Source organism: Phalacrocorax carbo, chromosome Z, assembly GCF_963921805.1.
Source record: "Phalacrocorax carbo chromosome Z, bPhaCar2.1, whole genome shotgun sequence".
Classification (NCBI taxonomy): domain Eukaryota; kingdom Metazoa; phylum Chordata; class Aves; order Suliformes; family Phalacrocoracidae; genus Phalacrocorax; species Phalacrocorax carbo.
This window is the reverse complement of record NC_087548.1, coordinates 23,636,771-23,661,983: the sequence shown is the minus strand read 5'-3', so window position 1 is coordinate 23,661,983 and position 25,213 is coordinate 23,636,771. Positions and strand designations below refer to the sequence as shown.

General features: G+C 39.6%; 1 protein-coding gene across 2 annotated transcripts in view; it reads right to left on the bottom strand.

The window, feature by feature from the left end:
* Positions 1-5,177: 5,177 nt before the first annotated feature.
* The window catches only part of ZSWIM6 (zinc finger SWIM-type containing 6), a 118,401-nt gene continuing 98,365 nt past the window's right edge, over positions 5,178-25,213 (bottom strand). For both annotated transcript variants that reach the window (XM_064439603.1, XM_064439604.1), the window contains 6 exons: positions 23,397-23,657; positions 20,029-20,164; positions 15,027-15,184; positions 14,358-14,521; positions 10,083-10,164; positions 5,178-7,783 (listed from right to left, as the gene is read on the bottom strand). In XM_064439603.1, coding sequence (XP_064295673.1) covers positions 6,921-7,783; positions 10,083-10,164; positions 14,358-14,521; positions 15,027-15,184; positions 20,029-20,164; positions 23,397-23,657 — 1,664 coding nt within the window. In that variant the 3' untranslated portion in view covers positions 5,178-6,920. The remainder of the gene's footprint in view (positions 7,784-10,082; positions 10,165-14,357; positions 14,522-15,026; positions 15,185-20,028; positions 20,165-23,396; positions 23,658-25,213) is intronic.

Sequence of the window (25,213 nt, the reverse complement as noted above, 5' to 3'; positions counted from 1 at the left end):
TTAGATACAATATATGAAAGACATTCTAAATGACTAAGTAGCAACGAAGCAATACTGCTTACGACAGGCTATCAAAATTTTTAAGAGTGCTTAGTGTTTTTAATTTAGATCCTGGATTCCTGAGAATAGTTGGAGAAGTTCAGCTTTCACAACCAAAAGTCCCCAGACCTTACAGCAGACAGGAGTGGAGACAGCCTCCTCAAGGACATAAAAATTGCAGTGTGCTGGAGAACAAAGTGTGCTTAGGGTCAGACACAGAGGGGCACAAAGTCACCCTGAGTGACTGGGCAGGATCTTCCCATGGTTACTGCTGCATCCACACCATACCTGGAAATCAGCATCAGGTGGCTAGAAAAAAAAGGCTTTTAAACTCAGGAAACTAAACACCTTCCAGAAATACCCCCTTACCTTCTCCCTGACCAAAACTGGCTGGAGGGGTGATGGTTGTCACAGTGCTGTCTGTCTTTCACAGCTCTGTCTTCGCAGTGAGGCAGACAAAGCATGACTGTGAAGTACATTTGTTCCTTTCAGCAACAAGTTAGCAGGACAATCATGCCTTCCACTTTGGTGGTTATTTTGGAATATTTTTAGTTACGATACTGATCTACTAAGCATTTGTCAATTAGAGGCACAAAAGAAAACATGTTTTCTTCAGAAACCATGATCTCCACTCATTAACTGCTGTTAGGCATTATACGAATAGAATCTTGCTGGGAAAGCTTTTCATGCAGTTTTCTCTGTTGCAGCTTTAGCCTCCTGAACTGGGTTGGTTGTGCTGCTAAGGGTTCCTTAACACGCAGGCAACATGGCCCAAGCAAGGCCAACCTTCATCCCAGACCCCTTGTTTTCAGAGGGGACAGAGGGCTTCAGTGATACCATTTGTAATGCATCTGATGAGTTGCAGTCTGCCTGACTCATTTCCCTGTGCATTGGAAAAGCTAGGCAATAAAGAAAGCATTACAAATAGTCATCGTGCTGTTCAACAAGATTCAGGTCATCTGGAATTCGAGACCCCAAACCCCAAATGATTTTTCCTGCCCACTGACCGGGCAAGATTTGGCACTGCTTATCTCACAACTGTTGTTCTTACAACAGGCTTCCCAAGAGTGTCTGCCAAGATTACCCATGATGTAATTCCAGCAGTTACACCAAAGGAATATTTAGCTCTGTCCTTAATCACTCTTGTCCATTTTTTGACTTTCCAGAATCTTTCTATGAACAGTGGTTTGCCTTTGATTCCTGGGATGCCAAACCAAGACTCCTCTGTGGTTGGACAAGCAATTCCATGGTCGGAGTAGTGGGAAGGCAGATAGTGTTGGTTCTGCGTGCCAGCTGTGGCTGCTGCCTTAGGTCTCGGCTCACTGGCCCCCCTATGGTAAGCACGACTGAGCATCTCACCCTGCTCATTCAATGCTTTACAGATACTTCCAACACCATGGACCACAGGTACCAAGCAATATCTCCATTGCTTCCAAGCAAGCATTTTTCCAAATCCAAAGCTCTTGACATGACGTATACAAGACAAAGGCTAAAGGGGAAGAAAAGGAAAGTTAAAACAATGAAAGAAAGTTTGTACAAAACTCTGTAGAAGACTACTTACCAGCTGGCTCCTGGGGCAGTTCGCGATTGTGGTACTTTCTAGTCATAATTGCTCTCTTGTGAGGAGCTATAGAAATCTGTCAAGGTTGGTTTTAGAAATAACGTGCTTTATAGCCAATCCATGTTAATAGAAATCTTTGATCCTATGACCTTGCAGATGTCTGCAAGTATAGCAGCTGATGTAATTTTCTTTCTAAGGCAGGTTCTTTTTCTCAGCGCATACAATGCTCTACTTTTACTAATGTTAGGGATACTGATACTACCTGTAAGGATGGGTCACAAACATTTCAGCTGACAGGTAGGTGCTACTTGATGCTGACAGCCCGGGGCGTTAGCAGAGGTAACACTCTCTTGTCTTCCCATGTGTATGGAGTCTACGCTTCTACAGGGGAGGCAAATCCTAGCAACCTATTCTCTCAAGTAAAGCTATCCCTCACACTTTCCTGTTACAAATCTTAAAAAGCTTTTTGTCTCATATTCAGTGTACTTTGTAACATGCTGTAATACCCCTAAATCTCTATTGCCTGTTGCATTGTCACAAGGCAAGGATTGGACATAGCACTTTTTAGTTTGTGCTCCTTGCTTCCCTGCTTATCCTTGCAAAAAAGCATACTTTCAAGCAGACAAGCACTTAAAAGGGTGGAAAATGTTTTTCTGTGAGTGCTTTATCTCTAGCCAGAACTGCAGAGCAAGAGAATACCTGAGGGTATCATACTTCCCCAATCTATAAATGTATCAGCTATATTGCTATTTTTCTAAATCATATCCCACATCAAAAACAAAAGTCCCTGTAATTCATCTACTTTTAAAGCAGAAATGGAAGGCTGGATGATTTTTCAGTAAAAATCTGTATTTTAATAAAATTTAAGGCATCGCAGTGAAATAAATTTACTTCTAGTGCAAATCCACTCTGTGGAACTACAGATCTAAACTGGCACAACTCAGAAAGCAAAATTTCCCCACCATGTTAAGCAGCATTCCAGTTTGCATGCACTTCTGTTACTTATACCCATTTATATGAAAAACTTAATTGCAACTAGACAGAACTGAGAGAAAATTTAGCTCAAACTAATTTGACGGAAGACTAAAGCGTTATTGAAGTGACTTTCAAAAACTCTGTGTGAAAGCTTTCAACAGGAAACTACGGATATACAAAGAAAATGATGGAATATCCGCTTTCTATAGAAGAGAAATCTACTAATGCAAAGCACTCAGAGCATCTTCTACCCTCAAAAATACTAGGAAGTCAATTTTACTTTTTGAGAGTAAAAAAGGAAAAAAAATTAAGCAACACAGAATTTCATCTGTACTGCAAGAAGTGTTGCACCTATTAGCAGGTCTGTGCACTGTCTTGAAAGAGCTCCATCTGTTCTACTAGACAACGACAGTGAAAGAGAGTCTGTCTTCTTGTTGCAGCTCTAGCCTCAGAACATTACCTGCAGTTTCTCTCCATCTAATAAATTCCTTGTCATGAACATGCAATCTAGATCTAGCTCCACTGCCATTACATTAAAAACAAAAGATTTTGAGAATAAGACATGAAGCACTCCAAGGGAAGCAGTCTTGGGTTTCAGATGTACCTTACAGTCCGCGTCTCCCATATGTGCCTTTCTTTCTCTTTTTCATGCTGAAAAGTTGTGCAGTTTTCTCTAATGGGAAAACTGGAGGTGGGAATGAAGTAAGTGTCGAAACACTAAAAATCTAGATGAAGGTGACGTAATTCGGGTAACGAAAAATATCTCTCTTGGCTTCTCTTCTGGCAGAATCAATAAAGGCAATCTGAAGACAAACTTATGGGCAAAAGTCAGTTTCTTGGGCTGCAAGACACCCTCATAATACAGAAATATCACATCTTTCAGGATTTCACTCATCAAAAGAATGAGGATTCGATGGTAGCCTATTTGATATGGAAGAATCAGTTCCCTTCACTACTGAATAGCAATCCTGGATTTTAAAAAAGTTCTCATTTAAAGGAGTGTTGAAAAGCACCCAAACACTTGAAGACGATGATGGCAGTGGTGTTGAGCTGTGTATTTCAAATATATGGCTCCGCAGAGAAGATAAATAATTTGAGATATTGTCTTCTGACTACGCTTCCTTATGCTTCAGAATTAATTGCAACATGTAAAGCTTTAGAAATTACAGAAATATTTGATTGGATTTCACCAAAACAACCCTCAAGCTTTTTTTTTTTTTTTTTTTTGTGGAATCCCATTCCTGGGTTCTTCCTACCTCCACAAAACAAGAGCAGTACATATCTAGACATGTTTGCTTGAGAGATCAGACAAGCCTTTGTTGGTCCTTGAGGGCTTTTAACATGGAGCAAACTGTACTGCACAGCAACTCTGTTGACACGTAAGAGATTTTACTCAGTCACGAAAACAAGCCAAATAAACTTCCTTCAGTCCTGAAAGAAGAATAAGCCATTGTGCTCATCAAAAGCAGGTGGTAACCATCAGGACTGCATTTAATTCTGGAGCCTGATCTTCAAATCGGCTTCAGTTTTGCCATCTACATAACCCACAATATCCTTACTACTAAATTATTTCTAAGAGGCAAAAAAACCCCCAACCAACCCTGCCACAAACTATTACAGAATGGAGTATCCCTCTTGTTCCTTATTGCCTGAGGCAGAAAATTCACCTAGTACAAAATAATGAAGAAAAAATGTAATGACGATTCTATACTTGGAAGGGATAGAAGTCACAGAAGCTACAGGTTAGTACCATGAGGTCAGGACAACTAAGCTGTCAGCAAGACTTGGTAAAGACTCATATTTTACATCACAAGTTGTACAAAGATTCAGATATTTTTCCTCCTTAATCTTCCAGTAACACAAGACTCACTGTCAGAATTCATGAGCACGCCGGCATCTCTTGATAGTTGCTTGCTGCACACTAATTCTCTTCTCAGCTGAAGACACTAAAAAAAAAAAAGTGAAGGTGTTCAGACCATGTAGTCAAATATAACATCATGTAACATTCCTAAGATGATAAAGATGTTGGTAATGCAGAAAGCTCCTCTTCAATTTTCAACCATGCATATCCCATTCTTCGCTGAGGGCTGGAAAACTCATACAGCTCCTACAGAGCAAGGGCTCCAAAAAAGCAGAAATGTTGGCTGCCAGCTGGTGAGAAAGAACTCCATGCTGGGTGGAGCGAACTAGATGGCTCAAAATACACAAAATACTTTAGAAAACTCAATCCAAGAACAGCAAGAACTGTCCCTGTATATATTTGCAGCACATCTCAGCTCTGATGGACACTTGAGTGGGAACATACCCCAGCACACACTACCATCCTACACCAGGGCAACATGTCAAGGCTGTTGGTTGCATAGACCACATATCTTCAATCCCAGGCAGCATTTGGTCCCTCCTCTGATGCACCAGGTCTTCTTCCACCAGCAACGCTGCCATTCCTCAGCAGATTTTTGAGGAACAAAGCATGTCTTTCCTGGGCTTGGTGCTCATATTGCTCACCACCATAATGCATCAAAGTTGCAAGCTGGGCATTTAAGATCTAAGAACTACCTGTACAATTCAGCTCCAGTACACAGACACCATAAAGGAGGCAGAATCAACTTTCAAAAAACTAATTTTAATCAAAACAAAAAAATTGTTGATCATTAACAAGTTTATAAAACAGTGATTTAGTTACATAAATAAATTGATATCAGTGTATCAAATCTTAATTACTTTCAACTTCATGAGCATGTTTACATGGGTGATGAAGTACAACCTTTTTACCTATTATAATAAATAAAATGGAGAGCATGAAATAGTTTTTCTAAACAAAAATACCTACAAACATACCTCTAGCATGTTCTCTAATGAAGGGAACAAGAGACACTGGACAACTTTTGCACCAAAACATAAAAACTGCTTTAAAAAGCACAAGGATACAGAACCATCAGCTAAAGTAAAGACACTATACTGTAACCAAAGTTGGTATTTAATAATATAATGAACAGTTTGGTAGTTAGATCTCCAGTTTGGTTATTTTAAAGCATTAAGACAAGGCAAGATAGAAGGCTGCTTTGTTTGAGTAATTCTAGAGAAAATAAAATATATTAAAAAAACAAACTGAAAAGTAGAACAGTCATACCTACACAACTTTCTGTCCTGCACAAAGTCAAAATACCTATGCAGAATATATATATATAATATATATATATGTTATTTGTGCACAAAGGTTAGCTTATTATTAGCTCACTGCAAAGGCGTAATGTATCATGTCAATCATTTTGGAAAACATTTTGCATTTTCTGTCAAAAAGGATATTTCTTTAAGTCTTCTAGGCTAGGAGGCACAAACCCCAATTCTGGCATACTGTATTCTTAATGCTAAGGCTTGCTGCTCTGGCTGTGTATTTTTTGTTGTCCTTCTTTACTATAGTGCCTGTTACAAGCATGTGTGTATGTGTGTATACATATATATGTATACACAGGTTGTATAAATATATATATATAAAATTTTCCCCAATAGGTATCAGTCCAACCATGCAATCCAAAAGGTGGCTCTGCATAGATGCCCAGCATATAGTTCACCACCTGAGCCAACCCTGAAGCAAGGCGCACTTTAGTCCTTCTGATAGGTTTTCTTTTTTTGTTTAAAACCAAGCTACTGCAGCTTCAAGTATTTTGCATTACATAGATTTTTTTATAAATTAGTTAATGTTATATTTTTCAATATTCAGACATATACTATAATATATATACAGTACAATAAATGCTCTCATTCTTTTTTTAATTTTTTTTGATAAATCCCTGAGAATGTATGTTGACAGTCGCTAAGTTTCCACATGCACAAGCATTGTGTGCCATGCTTCTGGATGAACAGCACTGCAAAGCCACGTGGTCAGCCTTTTAACTATTAGCATTTCATTTGTTGGTTTGTTTAAATATGCTGAAATGTAAGGATGAGTTACAAAGGAGTAAAGCTGAATCCATTCGAGGTACTTATCACAGGATGGAGGTGTTTTGTTTGGTTTTTAAAGCCATTGCAATATATGTTTGTTTTTGAGGCTGTGAACGTATACAGAAAGAACAGGAGAGCGATGTGGGCTTTTGCCACTTGACAACATATACTCAGTGTAAACCAAACCTTTTTTAACCTCTCTCTCATACAAAACAGAAAAAAAGAAAAAAATTAAACACACAAACTTTCACAACATGACAGTTTAGTTTGCAAACGCAATATAACTATACACATATAATACCGGTGTGGCTCTGTTTCTTTAAGTTAAAAAGGATACAAAGGCAGGCTCAAGTAAAAACAAACCACCCCTCCCACCCCCAACCCCCCCATTCACACATTTTCATCAACCAAATCGCTCACGAACCAGCATCATCAGTTTCTTTTTGCCTTTGTAGATTTGCTTTAGGTTGTCAATAAACTGTGTAAACTGGATGTGACCATCATGAGCCATTAAGAAGGTCTCTCGGGCCTTGCTGAGGAACTCTATAAACTCACTATAGTGTCGCGGGCTGATGTGAGTGAGACGTGAATGAGTTGTATTAATGTAGGCTCCGATCGTGGCATCCAAGAGTTGCCGTAAAGGGGCTTTGTCCAGTGACATGAGCTTACCAGAGTTCCTCCTTCCATGAAGTCCCACCATGCCAGGAGTGGTCAAAGTACACCTGCGCAAAATGTCTGACAGTACTGTTGCACATTTGACACTTTTGACCACCAGAGGTATTATAGCTGCTAGCTCATTTTTCCCAAGGGAGTGGCTGAGCGCACATGCCCACAAAACGTCATTAATGGCAGGGTGTGTGTCCTGATTGTAACTCAGGTTGAGATGTGTCATGGCCAAAGTGGCCAGCTTGTAGGCCCGCATGGGGTAACCACGGTGCTCCATGTATCGTGCTATAGTGAAAAGCTGTGAGTAGCTCATGCCGGTTGTAGCAGCATCTAGAACGATTTGGTAAGCGGTCTCAAAAGCTATGTGATCCTTTTCACATAAGGTCAGTGCAGAGAGGGCACAGTTTTGAGGATCCTTCATGGCACACTGTAGAGCAAGCGTCCTAGCACTGCCAGCCAACTTCTCCTGCTGATGGCAGTCCAGGTGCAGACGGACGATGGTGCTGTTGGACATCACTGTTGTAGCAACAATACTAGTGGCTTCTGTTGGAGTGAAAAGTGTAAACCAGTTTTGCATGATACTATCCAGTGCATAAACACCTGGGGAGAGAAAGAAATGATTAGCCACAACTGATAAAACGTAGCAGATACAAATATTCAGCAAGAGAATACATCTGCAGCGAAGTCTAAGAGGTTGCTGTACATCCAAAGGATGTGCTTCAGCAAGAAGGGCTAAACCAGATAGCATGGCTGGAAAAGGATATTAAAACAAAGGACACTGTGCAAACTCTGTAGCAAACTCTGAAATGCAGAGAATAACAAAAAAGCCTGCAAGATAAGCTTTAATCTCCTGGTGTGACAACTGTGCTGTTTTACTTGTTATTTAAGACAATTTGGATAACAAGTTCTGGCTCATTTGGTCTCGTCGCATCACTCAAATGCAATCCTCACACTGAACACTTAAAAGAAGGCAATCTTAACTTCTTTTCTCACTGTGGATCTCAAGGCACAGTGTGTGCACAAAGATCGAAGTAGCCTAAATGGCTTTCTGAATAGAACACCATGGCATATCCTAATAGAACACACTACGCACACCTTAAGAAAAAAACAAACAAACAAAGAAACCCCAAACCTAACCCTCATCTCCTCCCAACAGGCTTTTCAGATACATCTTGTATCAAATTCATATGTGCTTGAACATTAAGATCCTTATTAGGGAAATACTCTGAGCAATATGAACTACTGGATATTATCTGAAATAGGTATTTTCCTTAGTATCACTTTATTCCAGGCATGTGTGTGTTTGGCAGGGGGAGGAAGGGGGAAACAGTGACTAATGGGTTCCATAAATTGAACCTTATAGCCAACTAGAGTGCCTTATTATTGCTAGAGGCAGTTTACGCACATCTGTGAGCCCACCTAAACCACACCCAGAGGTCCTCATTTTCTCTGTAGGACTCTGATGCTTCCTATGCACTCCTTCACTCATGTGCAACAATCCAGTATAGCCAGAAAATACCAGATCTTCATCTAAATAATCAGATTCCTTGCTTTACCAACTTGATTAAGTCTCAAGAGTACTTTGCATGACATTATAGGTTCTTTATGGGATACTTCTATTAGAATATGTAAACTAATTTAAAGCAGCATTAAAACCAGCATTTTATTTGCCAATATCCAACTGCACAAAATAACACCCAGGCACTAATATCTGTAAGATTATCTTAGCAAAGATATAAAAGCAATAAAACAAGAGCATTGCATGAAAACTGGCAGACACAAACCACTTTTTGGCTGAAGGCATACAAAGGCAAGCTATATTTTCCCATGCTAATGACAACATTAATTTCCCAGTTAAGCATAATGTGAAGAATAAACTAATCCATAGAATAAGCAGCAGCAATCTTCTGAAGTTCTGAAACTCAAGAAGCATCGATGTGAAACAATCCAACTTATAAGTATGAAAAAGGAATAAATAGGGAAACTTGCTTTCCAGAAATACCTTTAGTGGCAATTAAAACTGCTCCCTTATTTTAAGTACTTATATTGTCCCCACTACCACAGTCATTGAATTTTTTTTGATACAGCTACACAGTTTTCAGTGCACTCATCTTCACTTTCAGATTCTTTATCCTCATCTTGCAGATGGTAAACTGGAATACAGAAGCTAAGGGACACCTCATCAAGACACACAGGAAATCTATGACAAAGCCCAGAAATGAACAGAACGTCCTGCTGAGTGCACTATTCTCCCACTGCTGTCCTCTAAGTGTAAGGCTGGTTCTGCTCCCACCTTATTTTCACTTTACAGGATTAATGATGGATGCATTGGCATTAGGTTTCCGTTACAGTGCAGATGTGAGGCCTCCACATCATAGCCACAAAACAAAGAGGAGTTACACTAAGCTTGGATTGACTTAGGGGCTTAAAAAATCCCTAACAATGAGAACCCCTTCATGAGATCCTGTCTGCCACACAGTAGGAGGCATCCTCAGCATTTCATTCACCTTTTTTTTCTGGTTCCTCCTCCCACAGCTGATTAGACAGCACTCTCACCTGCCTTTCAGAGCAAGCAAAGTTGAAGCACAGTGCAACAGCCTATAACCATGAGCCTTTTCTCTACTACAGCCCCAAAACCCATGATGGAGGGGGCAAGGTGACATCTGAGGTATTTCCCATAGGCTATCCACAGCCCCACCTTGCAGGGGAAAAGTCACACTGCATTACTAAACTACTGTCTCACTTTTTTCCTATAAAAACCACTCATCATTGCCATGTCTTCTCACCAAAGGAATTTTATAGAGAACAGAAAGTGGGAGACATTTGCAGAACCTGGGTGTTGACAAGCAAGGTCAAGCCCTCTAAGATTAGCTGACAATAGAAGCATCTCAGAACATACCTACTTCTGTTGCACATGTTACCAACCACCTCACCATTTCCCGCCGTCGCCAATTCAGTGTTGACAGTGTCATCCGCATCACCTGTTAAAACAACACAAACAAAATACAAATTAATCCTATTTAAAAAAGGCAATATACCAACAATTAGGATCTTAAGTCACTCAAATACACTGAAGTTCAAAATGGCAGCCTCTTGCCCTCTCCACTCTGTTACCTCTTTTTTTAGCTGATATGTCAAACGACTTAAAAAAATATTCAACTGCAGATCCTTTAAGGCTAGGAGAGAGATTGTTTTATCCATGGGGCAGAAACACCCCCACACACACTCCCACCCTGCCCCCCATCCCACCCCCCCACCCCCCCACAAACCCCCCTCCCCTGGCCCAATCAATTATTAATTATTCTAATTAAATTATATCATGTCTCCTCCCTCTGCACAGTAATCTTTAAAGTAGAAATGTGTCAACTCCTGTTGGGCAAACTAACCCCTTCAACTTCCCTCACCTGCATTTATTTTCATTGACTTCAATGATACAAACAGGAGTTACTATCCTGTGATTTGACTGGCTGCTTATTGTGCAAAGCTATATATATACAATTCCAGATATATCCAGGTATTATTAAGATATCTTAAGATGAAGAAAGCAAGTAGTTTTCATCATACAATATCAGTGATCATACTGTGGTATTACTATTTGTAGCAAATAAAGAGCATAATAGGTCAATGATAGAGCTTTCAGCAATGATCTTTACATATTAAACTCAACAAATGCAATCACAAAACAGCCTTAAGTCAGCAGCATTTGTAAGAGGGTTCTCAACCCATATCGCCTCCCAAACCTAAGGTGACTTCAAAGTGGCACGTAGCCCTCTGCCATATTTGCTACTACTGCCACCTCCTTTAGTCCTACGCTGTAGATAGGATGATTAAGACAGAAAGATTGCTGAGGAGCACAAATGCAGATGATCTTTGAGAAGTCTTGTTATAAGCAACCATGAGTGGTTCCAAGCTGGCTTCCAAACATTCCCACCTTGAGGCTCTGGCAACTGGTTGTACATCACCCAAAGTGACAGGATAAGGCCAGCTTTGCTGGCCTTAGACATTGTGGTATCGTTTTACCTAAACAGTAATTTAAGGGCTAGACTGGAGAACAGCATTTTGAAAGAAAGCAAACTGATCTATAAGGAGCAATGCAACACATTTTAAAACATGAAAATATGGCTAAGGTAAATCATGGAACTAGCCTTTTCTTGAAGTCTGTCTAGAGGAAAAACAGGCAGCCCCAAGTCAAAATGCATCAGAGTGCAATTATCTCTTGCGTCAAAGGGAAGGAGTCTAGGTGAATTCCCGTATTGATGCACATGCAAATTGAAGGCTAACACTCTTCCATATCCACGACGAATTTTCAGCTTCCCCCAAGTAGAGTAAATCCAAGATAAAATACAAGGTTATGGACTGAATTCCGCTCTCGGTGAGGGAAGGAAAGAGGTAAAAAAAAACCAAAAGAAAACAATGGTATGAATGATGACTTCTCTAAAAGTCTTCTCTGATGACTTCCCTCACTGTGGTCTGTAAAAGGATCAGTAGTCACAAAAGCCTTCAGCATGTGTAGTGGGCATCATAGTACCAGTGTAGACAGTCCTAACTCAAGAACAAAAAAATACCATATCTAGTTTCTTGACATGGAAAAGTTTCTTGACAAACTATTTTGGAATTAGGTTCCTTTCATTTGATTAAACTCACAAGCTGAGAACAGCAAGAACAGGGCCCTTTACTGATGATAAAAAACCCAAGGACTTCAAATAAAGCATGTATTGATGTCCTGACCAAGTAGGAGCTAAAGTTAATTTATACTGCAGCACATGTAGCCAAAGAACTGTTTCAATTCTGTTCAATACATTCTTGAGCTACCTCTTCCTAAAACGGAGTTCCACTGCTGTCCAAGATCTATCCAAGATCTGTGGTATCAATTGAAGAGAGCTTCTCAACAAGTCAGGAAGTCTGAAAATGATAAGAAGCCCCTGGAAGTTACATAGCTTTCTGAAAGCCAAGCTCTCTTCCACACAGATAAACTTGACTTTGTCTTGATGGATCTTTATAAGAATTTCTTCTAGAGGAACAGACGATCTCACCACCCATAAGAGAATCAAGAAATAGCCAACCAACCATTAGCTCCTGCACCAATGTGAAACCTTTTCGTCATGCTCATTGGAAGGAGGTTCACTTATTTATTTGTTCATTCACAGGTTTGGGGGAAAGGACACCATTCGCCAAATACACGTTGAGAGATCACCTGTACTAGCATGCTCAGCAGTTCTGCCAGCAGTACCTGTTTGCATGTGTGTGGTAATACCTGCACTGATGCAGCACACAACATGCAAACAGAGGAATACAAGCCCCTGCTGTACCTGCAGATCTTATAGCATCTGTACCAGCAAGGTTCTCAAGGACAGAATACCCATGAGGTGCTCCAGGCCCATTTGGCTATGCTGATGACCTCTTTCCACAGCTAATATATAAACACTTTCCCTCTGCTGAGTCACATAATACATCCTGCCATTGGAAACAGGGACAAAGAACCCAGGAGTCTACACATTACTCCCAAATCCAGAACAATATAACAGGCTTTTCTTCGCACAGATCTCCGTGACAGAGTTGTAAAATTGCTGGTATCATCTCCTCAGCCCAACCAGGCCAACATGTCATTGCTGTAGCTGAGGCAGAACAGGATACCTGTGAGGACACTGCTGTTTAGTTTACCACATGAGGGGAGAAAGTTTTCTAGGGCGCATAAATGTCTTAAGTAGTCAGGTACTAGACAGTGCATACCAGACAATCTAATTGCCATTAAGTCAGGGGGCTAGGAAGGGGGAAGCATCTGTAGGCCACTAAAGACAGTGCTGACACAGAAGGTTTTTGCAGGAAAAGCATTAATGTAGAAATCTACACAGCTGTGAGTTACTACTAGAAGACTGCTATGTATCTTCCTCTGGAAATCAAACTACCTTTAAGATTCTTAGAACACCTTTGTAAGCTTGGGACAGAAAAGGGACAAGTTCTATACCATTTTGTTCCAAACCCTGGGAGTAAGGAGAAAGTATGGGTTCATGATATTTCTTTCACTAGACCTCACTGAAGACACTCTGATGACACCACATCAGATACCACAAAGGGGTATCCATGAATACAGTGGTATCCAAAATGTGTTGCTACCACTGAATGATACTTGGTGAATGCTTGAGGTCAATCATAACGATCTTTCTCTCTCTCTCAGGTAAACAAACATTTAAGGCAGAAACATACCAAGATGTGAAAAAAGCAGATTTTCACAGCAACCTTGGGAATAAGAGAGGCTACCGAAGCATACAGAGTCTCAGCTTTCTGATTAAAGACTTTAGCTTCTAAACGTCTAAATAGGCAAATAGTACCTTTCTTTGGCATGAGAAGCAACTGGGATAATATCCTTTCCCCAGAAGTCTTTCGAGCTTTGTTTACTGAAGCAAAGTAATAAATGGTTTTCTGATCTTTGCATGGTTTTTTGAAGAAGTCCCTGAAGAGGGATGAAGAGATATATTTTTGTTGAAATGAACTGTGTAAACTCCAAGATTCATCAGTGTCAGGCAACATTACTCCAGATACCTAAAACTTAGCTGTCTCCTTTTAGTTTGTGAAGTGTCTTCTAAGAGCCTGAAAACTGGTCTGAGGTTCTTGTACACCTCAAGCTGAGTCTGATGCATGTGACCATCCCACAGCTTGTGGAGTAAAGGATTTTTGATGAAGGAAGTGAGAAGGCTGCTGTTAGTGCAGTCTGCCTTAGAAACAGGTCATTATGGTTGACCTTGGCTTTCTCTAGTAATTCATCAAGCACGTACCATACCTCATTTAGGGGAAACAAAGGCACAAAATGCAAAGAAACCCCTTAAGGCCATGCAGAAAATACAGTGCATTTCTGGCAAGCAGAATGATTTTGCTTTCCAGCTGGTCCTACATATACTCCTGAACCCATTGCACTGGTCCTCTCTCACCCCTGGACACAAAAGTGGCCTGCAGCCAGCCGCTCCTAGCTCTGTGTTCCACCCAAATGGCACAAAGGGGCTGCACAGACCCTTGGTCTCTATTTACCAGTCCATTGAGCTTTGTATCAGGAAACAGAATCTAAAAATTACAGACAGAGCCTGAACAGGGAACGGTCCTCAGCACTTAAAAGCTATACCCACCAAAACTAGTTCAAATTCCTTTCTTTTACTGTAATAGTAATGAACAAGGGAAATACCTGAAGGCCCAACTCCAGGGAAACTTTCAGAAGGGTGATGTCTGGCAAGCTGTCCATGAGCGTTGCTATTTTAAATGCATCCTGGGCAAGTTTGAAGATGTGTGATGATGAGTGGATATTCTTCTGGATAGATTCTAACACTGTTCCCAGCCTTTGAACATCACCTGCAAGATGTAAACAGAATCACCAAAATGGAACAAGCTCACAAAACATGCAGAGATGCATTTTAACTGAGCCTGCTGTTGCTATGCAATAGTACAATGCTTCAGTTATACACACTTTGTTTCTAGTAACCTTCCACAATTAAATTGCATATGAATGAAAGACTAAAACTCCTCTAGTGCCTGGTGATGTTAGTGCACCACATGTCAGAAGTCATCCTGATTTGTGAATTTTAGAAATGATTGTCCACTCCTCGGTCTCACAGTCTGCATCCTGTGTCAGAAGAACAAAAAGCTGTCTCATCAGCCTCAAATCAAGCTACCACCAGCTTAACTACTTTGAAAATAAAATTAAGCGACAGGTTTAAGCTAGTTCAGTTTGTTGTACCCATTTCAAGCTCCTGTCGGACTGCAATTTGGATTCCTAAACACAAATTTTATAATCTGTTTACTTCCTGCAATATTAAAAGCGTACATTTAGTTGAGTACATAACTCACAGTGATATACCTTTGGCTGCTGTTAGCATGGTCGATGCCAGCTCACACTGCTGGGATTCGATGTGACTTAGGGTGAACCAGCGGGGATACCGGTTTGGAACAACTGACGCAATGTGGTGCGGGCGGGACATGTCTCCTGAAGGAGCTGTAGATTCCAATACTAGCAACCTGAAATAAGGAAGAAAACTTCCTTCATTAAATTATTATTATTAGGTTACGCATGTGCAAAACTAAAGCTGCAAGAACACTTGGACTTGTTTATGAAATGTCCCTTTTTGATTAGTAAGAAAAAGACTGGAAAACCTCTTCTCTTCTTGGGGAATCTTAAAAGTCCATTTGCCAAACTTGCCTAGATCAGTGAGCACGTACAGGAACTCACAAGAGAATTAAGCCGCCCATTAGTCAATACAGCAGAGACCTCCTACCGCATCAATACAACTGAATCTCTTCTGCTTGCCTCGTTTCAGTCTTTGAACTGCAGCCCTCAGGAAAGGAAGTGGAACAGTTCTCAACTGTGCTGAGAACGTGAATATTTTGTGGTATTTGGAACATACTTTCTTCACTTACAAATGCTCAAAGTAAGGAAGAGGGATATTCAACAAGTCATTTGGATTTTGATCTTGCAATAAATTCAGACATGAATTTATGTCCAAAAAGGACATTCTACTGGTCAACTATGACTACTTTTTGAAGTCCTTAAATGTTAGCCTACCAACATTATAAAATACACCATAATCTGATGTTAGGGTCCCAAACAGCAGTGACAGAGGAAGTTTCCTTTAATGTTACTCTTCAGATTCCATTTGCTAATTCTGAGGCAAAAATTTCTTTGAATATGCACCAATCTGCAGTTTTATCCACCAAGGAGAGTCCATACTTAGAAAATGCAAATTACTGTGTTTGTTATTGACTACTACAACACAAGTGATGGCCCATAACAGAGACTCAACCGATGGCCCTTACAATACACTAGATACAACCAGTACAGTAGATGCTACATAAATGCCAGTGCAAAAAGTAGGAGTGAAGAAAAATAGGCATTTTTATTCAACACAATTAAGCATAGTTTCAAGACATGAATGGTTAATGAGACGATGTCCAGAAGACAAGCCTTTCCAGTGCTTAGCTTCTTGATCAGCTTAACATCTGAGTTCTGTTTCTACCAGCTTTCATATGCAAGTGATTTTCTAGCAGGAAGTCATCTGGGAGGATAAAGGAAATCAAATCTCTTTTCTCAATAAAATTGCGATTACTGAATATTGAAAATCAAACAAATTGTGATTTTCTGTGATATGATATTTCTTATGCAATAAGCTCAATGAAACATAAGTTACAATTTCTTGCACTTAATTAAATACCTAAGTTCTTAAAGTAACTGGAGTGCATGTCCTTTTTTTTAAAGTAAGATAATTTTAAATGCCATCAGTTTTCCATAGGTTCCTCAAGCGTATGACAGTATCTTTAAGAATTCCCTGACAAATATAGTTTTGAATATATGGAAGGATATCTAGCAGGCATATATAAACACAACATACCACATAAGTAACTATCAGCAGATTATATTAACATTTTCAGACACACATATGTGCATGCTAATATAAAAAAATAAAAGACTTCCCTTTTGATTTGTAGCAAGAGTCAAACCTCTTCCCTAGTACCGAGACACCTCTTTTTATAGCTTTATACACATAAAAATAAAATTGATATAAACTCTTCAGCTGATTTTTTCCAAGCATGTAAAGAGGGTGGAGGGAGAGATGCATTATTAGATGTTTTCAATAAAGAGTAAAAATCCCAACCATTTAATGTAAAAAGGGATTATTAGGTTATGAGTAACAGTAAATAGACAAAAAGCATGAAAGAAAGAGGCTGTTTTGGGGAAATCTTTTGTCACTTTGAATTTCATTGCCAGCCTCTATGTTCTTTTGCTGTGAAAAGAAATGCTGTTGTGAATTGGTGGCTTTAATGAAAGTTTGGCAAGATGAAGGAACATCAGAACAAGCACAAGCAGATTTAACATTCTTCACTCCCCCCCCCCCCTTATAACATCAATTATTTAGCTAGGTTTTAGCAAAGCTACCTTGTGATTAAACATCACCATTAAAGTCTGGCTCCCAAAGCCTGGGTGAAATTCAGGCTTAACAAGGGATCAGCCAAACTAAGCCAAACATTCAAGTTCAGATTCCAAGTGAGCAGTCAACTAGGTCACTGCAGATCCACATTCTCCAAGGCTCTGATCCATATGTTTCGGTGCTGCAAGCAGAGAACTGTAGACAGAAATGACTATCGAGGATAGCACAACCCTGTCCTTGCAGACCTGAGGTGTACGCATGAAAGGCTTTATGGTCTCAATTTCCATTGATTTCATATTGAGTGTTCCACACACTAAAATAGGATTCAAAAAATGAAACAGCAACAGATGATATTGAATACAGAGAGGTAAAATACTCTACAGCTGCCATCATGGGTCATTGATCTGTGTAGACTGACACTAAACACTTCTGTCTGGAGAGCAACTAGCTGGGGTCTTGGAAAGTTAACTACTTTAATAAATGCTGCAGTGAAGAAGGAACTGTGCTCCACTTCTAAAAGCATGAGTGACTGCACAGATTTCTATGCTTTACCTTTACTAACTTCCACATGAGATTTTTGTCCTTGCCACAGCCACTTCCTCCCTGCCACGGAAGAAAAGATGCTCAACTTTTCCTCTTCTGATCCATTCACCCTCACAACCATGAGACAGACATTCAATCTCCATGTTTGCTTTCTTCTTTCCCCCTCAAGGCAGTATGAGGTTCCTTTTAATTTGGTTTGTATTGTGAGTCCTTTATATACTGAACTATCGCTTTGGTGTGAATGCAAAGAGTAATGAACCTTCTTCAGGAAAATTTGAGAAAAGCTGAGGAATGCAGACAGACATGGAATAGAACGTGTCTAAATCTGCCATCACCACAGTTCAAAAGAGCAGTCCACATTTCTGAAGAGAGCCAAATATCAAAATACAGAAAGACTGATTATTATCTAGGGCTGAACTCTCATCTGCCTTATAAAGCGATGACAAGAGGGCTATGGACAACAGCCCCGATTACGCTGATGTCTCCTGTGATTTTATCAGATGGAAGTGAACAGACAACTATTTCTTATACTGGTCTGTTTGAAAAGTAACTTATTTGGCTGAGATGACAGCTTCATACCAAAAGATGGCTGGAGCTGCCCATGACTAACTGGAGATTTCATCATTTGGATCTTTCAGTGTCTTGCTTTTTTTATTCCAGTTGAGAAAGGAAACTTCCAGAAAAAAAATTTCTCAGTTATGACTGGTTTCTGGGGAAAGCCCAAATCCTTGTTCAAAAGGAATGGCATGCTTCTGTCATCTTCACTGAAGCATTCAGTGCACCGTACAAAGCTGCTGATGGATGTCTATTCCAGCCTTTCAGCATGGTTTCAGTAGCTTAGTTTATGGAGGAAAACTTCACACAAACAATCTCGGAGAAACACTTTAAGATAGTAACTGAAAACACATACAAGAACACAAGTCTACTTTATAAAATTGAATTTTCTAAAGAACAGAAAAAAAACCCAAACCCCCCAAACAAACAACAAACCCCACCCACCACACCTTGTACTATCTTGCTGATCTGATATGACCAGGGTTATTGACACACTCAACTTACGATAAAAGAAGTGGGGTATACTTCGATGGCCCAGACAGCTTTCTGATCATACATTTGAATGTTCTCAACAGTTCATTAATAATGCATTTTTGTCTTTTCAATATATTCCCTAAAATGCTAATCATAAGCAGCAACTATGCAGGGTCACTCTTCATATTAGACTCTTTCCTTAACTTCCATTACTGGACAACTCTTGGAGGCAAAAAACCCAAGCTAAGTAGACCTTTGGCCTGACCTGATGTAGCTATGTTTTGTTCTTATGCGTGCCTTCCCCTTTAGTCCTTTGAACACAGAATTATTTTCTCCCCATTTAGCTTTCTGGAGAAACTACCTCCAGAAAATACACCTCCAAGCCACTAGAACACAACCTGTCTGGTAAAGCTAAATGCTGCTTATGTGGATAGTAAGTCCTTCAATCACTGTGCAATCACTCTTATAATAACGACAGGAAAATGCAATGTCTTTTTTTTTTTAAATCTGGGACTTGATTGCTCTTAGTATTCAGTTGCGGGCATTCTTTGCCAGCCATCAACTACAAGGTTCTTGACTAGACAATCCAGGTTGGACCAGTTTTTCCCCTGCATTGTATGCTGACAACAGATTTATTGCTGATCATTTAGGCCATTGAAACTTCCTTCAGAAAGCTTTTCTTAGCCACCATTACCAACCTGGCCTGCCTTGAGATAAAGAGAGCACACACTAAGCACTCTCTGAGAAACATCTTTTTCCTGCTTACTGAAGATAAATGGGATGCAAGTCAGACATTTTATTGTTATCTGACATACTCCATTTAAAACACAACACTCACCTGAAAGTGGGCAAGACTGCTTCGTTATGAAGCACAAGAAAAAAGTACTGGCTCAGACCACACCATATGGTTTCAAATCTATCATTGTGAGTTAATTTATAAAGAAGGCCAGTGGAACAGAGTCCCACTGAACAGGCTAAGCAGCATATGATCCCGAGAGCGCTGGTGAAATGCCTCTTTCCTCATTCCCTTGCCAATACCACCACACGCACAACCACATGGGTGAGAGAATGTACATGCTAAAGCATCATTTATCACAAGACCACGTGCCCTAAGAGTGGGATTCTAGAAGAATTTGTAACAGAGAATGCTGTTTTACGGTCACATACAAACACTAATTGTACATTTATAAATTATACTGTAGTTACTACTGACACCAATTGCTTTTACAGGTGACAGAATCAAAGTAATTTCTCCTTAAAGGGAAGAATGCTTCTTTCTTTCTAAAAGACTAGGTCTTGATTACCAAGCTTGTCCCGCTTTTCCGAACCACTACTTGGGCTCTTTCTAGACAACTTGTGAATACATACCGCATGGCTCTCAGTGCAGTTTTGTATGCCAATTCAGCATCATGAGGTAGGAGAGAGGTGAAGAGATACTTGGCAAATGTATGCATTGGAACGCTCTCTCGATGGATGACTTCGCCTAAACCACTATACGGTCCAGCTGTGGGAAAGAGAAAGAGAATGCCAGTCTTTACATACTGCTAAACCCCAACTTCTGGACCTTTAAGAACATTCAGTATACCTTCAGTTAGAATTGGTATTCATTCAGAGTCATAGTTTGCTGTACAAAAGGTAGCTATATTGCTATGTGTAATATACTTCACAGAAAATATCATGTATATTCAATAAATTGCAAGCATATTAAATTCCTTATATTCTTTGAGACAACAAGACAGACTGCAAACTGTAAAGTACTAAGCACAGTAGCAGCACACAAATTACGGAATAGTTCCGGTACTCCATGAGGCTCATTCAGCAAGCCTATGTATGGTATGCAAAAATAGAAAGTGATAATCCTAGCTTTGCCTCCACGTAGTTACACTGTGCACATGAATCCTTGTGCACCTGTTGGTGCGTGAGTGATTTATCACAAATCTACCAGAAAAAAAGAAGAGCGGTTACAGTGGAAAAATGGGTATCTTTAATTGAAGTTACATGACCAATCACCACAGCAGCATCTGATCCCTATTAATGTCTCACCCAACATTAGGCATTTAAATAACCCTTTGGTCTGAACTTGGTCTCCAAAGAAGACTGTGTCAGATCTTGCACCAAAGCAGGTTTTGTTAGTCCATTACAGCCACATGATCTTAAAAATTGTATTTGTTGTGGGAAAACTATCCCCATTGTTGAGGCAATGGATTTTGTTCACACTTAGTGCAGCCGGTGTAGTATTTCATAACAGCAGTGCCAGGACTGACAACAGCAAAGTTTAATGCAACTATTTCCTTGCTGAGTTCTGAATGTTCACAGTGCATATGAATCCCATTTTACCTTTTTTCTGCAACCTTAAGACTGTTATTCTTGTTAATAGGAAAACTATGCCAAACAGGTTTTGACTTCAGCACTAGAGGTTCAAGCATTAAATGCTGCAAGATACAGAATAGGAATCTTACATTAAGCGTTATGGGACAGCCATCAGTCCTAGAAGTTACTACTACTACTTCTTCTACTAGAGACTCCAACCCACCACACTTGGGTAGAAGGATGAATGACCATGTGAGTACACCACTTTGCTGCAGAATCACCCACCTCATTTAAATTGTTTCCTCCAGCGGTTCAAACTAACGTGGCTGACTCAACACTAAAGCAGACAAGGAGAAGCAGCCAAACTGTTTCAGCAATGTTTTTCTCACTGGTGCCTTAGCACAACACACAAAGATAAAAATCTCTAGGCATGAAAAAATTCTGAGCTCTATAGGTGGGCATTTCTGAAGACTACAGCTGATTACAAAGGATATGTCAGTGAAGATTTATTAGTTGACAGTGTGTCTCATAATCATTTAAAATGAAGTTGAAGGCCATTCAAAACTAGCTGGCATTGCTTCAATGAAAGTAGCCATTTCATGTATGTTTGCCAGTTGGTGGTCCAGTCAGAAACTCGGTTAGGACACGAAGCATACAAGACAAAGCATTTATATGAAAATATATTCTGTCATTAACTTAGCAGCCAAGCACAAAATTAGAACAGTTCTTGCAAAACAGTCTTACGTTCTGCTTTCCCACGCACTCAAGTGGTAGCTACATACAGCATGCATTAATCTGCATTAACAGCATAGAAATCAGCTTAATATTGGATTAAGCTTTCTTTATTATATCTACAGGACTTTAATTATAAAAATACAATTTATATGATTAGCACCTTAGAACACCACATAGTTTTTCTTCCATGTGAGCTGGCAGTTTCTGCCTAACCTGAAGTAAACTGAAGCTATTGCAGGAAAGCCAGATTTCTAAGCACACAGTAATACAGGACCATCGTTGCACACTGCTCACCACAGTAATTTTGTAGGTAGTTATATTAGCAGATTTCCTGCTATGATCACTTGTTTACTACTCTACAAAAAGTTAAAAAGAATTTCAGTGATCAAAGTCGTAAACTAGAATTATCAGAGAACACTTCAGAGAAATCCTGCCTTTTCCTCATGAAGTGTCCTTACCAGTAAATAGATGCAGCAAATTGATTTTATAATCCATAGGATCCCTGTATGGTGGTTAATAGCTGGATCCAGAGAGCAGCTGTTCTTGTCCAGAGGCCATAAAGCAGCAGTACAGCCACACCATAATGGAAACTCTCCCCACAGTGCAGCTTCTCTGCAGTTTCAAGTGGTACTATCAGTAGGTACCAGTCTTTAAGGACCTGGGCAAAAATAGTGACTCAAAGCTGAGAACCCTGAACAACATACCGCACCTCTTCCATTAAAGTTATAAAAGACAACTGTCTTAGAGAAAGAAAGCCAAACCGAACTGCTCTGTAACAGTCTTCACAACTTACCTAGAGCACTACCATGTTTGCCACCATACCTTGAGCAAGCACTCAAAACTTGGACCATGCCTTGGCTAATTTGTTCCTCTAAAGTTTTTTTTTTTTTTTCAATTTAAAAAACAAACAAACAAATTAAAAACCCAAACAAACCCCAAAACCAGAAAGACAACCTCAGAACCTATAAGCCTACCTCTGAACATGAGGCTGAAGTGCTACATGTTAAGCCTTTTTAAAAGCTAAGGCAAAAGTATGCACTGTTTTGTACTGATTTTATTGCAACACAACGGCTAATTCCCAAACACAAATTGTTTGTCTTGGTCAAAATTTAGTCATGAGACCAGGCCTTAAGCCTCAATATTTGACCACATACTTCAGTTTTCACGTACAACACAAACTTCAGAGGCAAGTTATTTTCCTAGTTACTACAAATAAAATATTACGTTTCTGTCCCAGTAATTCTAAGTGAATTTTCTGAACTCTTCAGTTGGGAACATAGGTAAAAATCTTCATACATTCACAAAGCTGTCAGTCCCTTTTTCAGGATACAAGGAAACACTTAGAATTTTGCTATCTGAGAACTTTTGATGGTAAGTTTTGTCTGTATTATTTAACTGTGAGCCTGGGTTGTATAATCAGGATACTGAGATTATGACAAGCAACAATCTAGAGAACAAAATGTAATCAAAATTAAAACAAAAGGCTTATAGGTCAATAGATGCCTTATCTCTATAGTCATGTGGTAGCTGAAGTATGTTTGATTTTCGTAAGAGACTGGAAACAATTTCGCTGGAGTTTTATGTCAAAAAAAACATCTGAAGTATGTAAGGCAGTTTCCACATGAACACTAGTTCTGTGTCCTTGTGCAAGTGAAGACAGTTAAAAGAAGTTAACATGTATATTGAGCTACCTTCTAATAGGAAGACTGCTTGTTTTCGAAAAATCTTCACCAGAGTATCATCCAATTCAATTTCCTGTAGCTTAGAAATGAGCTGCTCCTCATTTCGACAAACCTTCTCTTGTGCATACAAGCCATCTGGCATTATTCGTTGCTGTCCCAGCCCTATCAACGCTACTTCCACAGCCAGCGTTAAATAAGATTCCCCTTCTTCTAAGAATTTGTGTGCAGGCAGGTGCTGGTACTCCAGAGATTTGCATTGTCCCATGTTCTCTGTAAAGAGTGACACAAAGGAAAACACATCAGCAAATCATTCAAACCCATAATCTGCCTACAATGCCACATATACAAATGCTTCCTCTGTCAGTATTAATTTTTTTTTAATGATTTAAAATACTAGCGAAATCTCAAAATCCAATGATCCAATCTAAAATATCCCATCCAATTCCACATGGAAGAAATACACAAAACAATTAGATTTTAAATAACTCGCTCAAGTAAAATAAAAGTTCTCATTTTTAAACTTTACAGAAAGTTTCTCCAGCTTTGTGCTTATAAGGCTAAAATTGGAAGATCTGTTTCTGTATCTCCTTGAAGCCTTGATATGTAAGAGGAAGGGAAAGGTGCTTATACACCTGCACAGCTATTAGGATTGTACCTATTAGGATTGTATTAGGATTAGGAAGCTATTAGGATTGTACCAATACAATAGGCCTAGGGAATCCACAACTTTAACGCATCCTCTGTTTGCTAGTGCTCTTTTCAGGCTTTTTTATTACAGCTGTAAGTAACATACATTTTTATCATAAATACAATAGGAGTCCTACTTTAGTAAAGATTACATGTAAATTCCACAAAGACCAAGCCATATATTGCTTTAAAGAGTAATACCAGTTTATTTGGCACTTAAGACACACCATATGACAAAATGCTATTCCAACCTGTAGCAGTTTGCAGTCTAATGCGGGAACAAAAAGTTATAATGGACAGATGTAAGGAGATGGACAACCCCAGCAAATGGGAAGGCTGAATCCATTTGGTAGATTGCATATGTATAGGAGGAAGTTATTTTCAATATACAGTTTTTATTTCATTAAGTTCTTTGGTTGGGGTTGTTTTTTTTAATAATTGCAAAGAATCTGATTTCTGACTTCTTTTAATTAGAAATTTTTTCAAAATTGGGGGATATGGGATTAGAAATTTATTGAATAAAATCTAATTGAATAAAAGGAGTTTTAAGGCAAAGCCCCAGTAAGTTTGCCGATGTGTATGTAACAGCTGCAAGTAGAGGGATGAGTCCAGTTTCTGTCCACCCAGGTGGTGATAAGAAGCTACTGCAGAGGTGGAAAGAGACTAAGGATGAAGAATTAATCAGTTAAGCTCCTGGGAAGCAAACACTGAAATTAAAACAGGTGTACACATCCTATCCTAAATCCTGTATCAATACTGCAACACTGCTTCCCAATTCATACCATTTATATACCATGTACATTATCAATTTTAAGTGTTTTTTCATCATTTTGGAGTATTATGTATACTTGTAGTCCAATAACATCCTGGGCTGCAGGAGGAGGAGTGTTGCCAGCAGGTCAAGGGAGGTGATCCTTCCCCTCTGCTCAGCACTTGTGAGCCCACACCTGGAGTGCCACGTCCAGTTGTGGGCTTCCCAGTACATGGACATACTGGAGCAGAATCCAATGCGGAGCCACAAAGATGATTAAAGGACTGCAGCATCTCTCATATAATGAGTGTGAGACAGGTGGGGTTATTTAGCCTGAAAAAGAGAAGGCTCAGGAGGATCTTACCAGAAGGTATAAATATCTGATGGA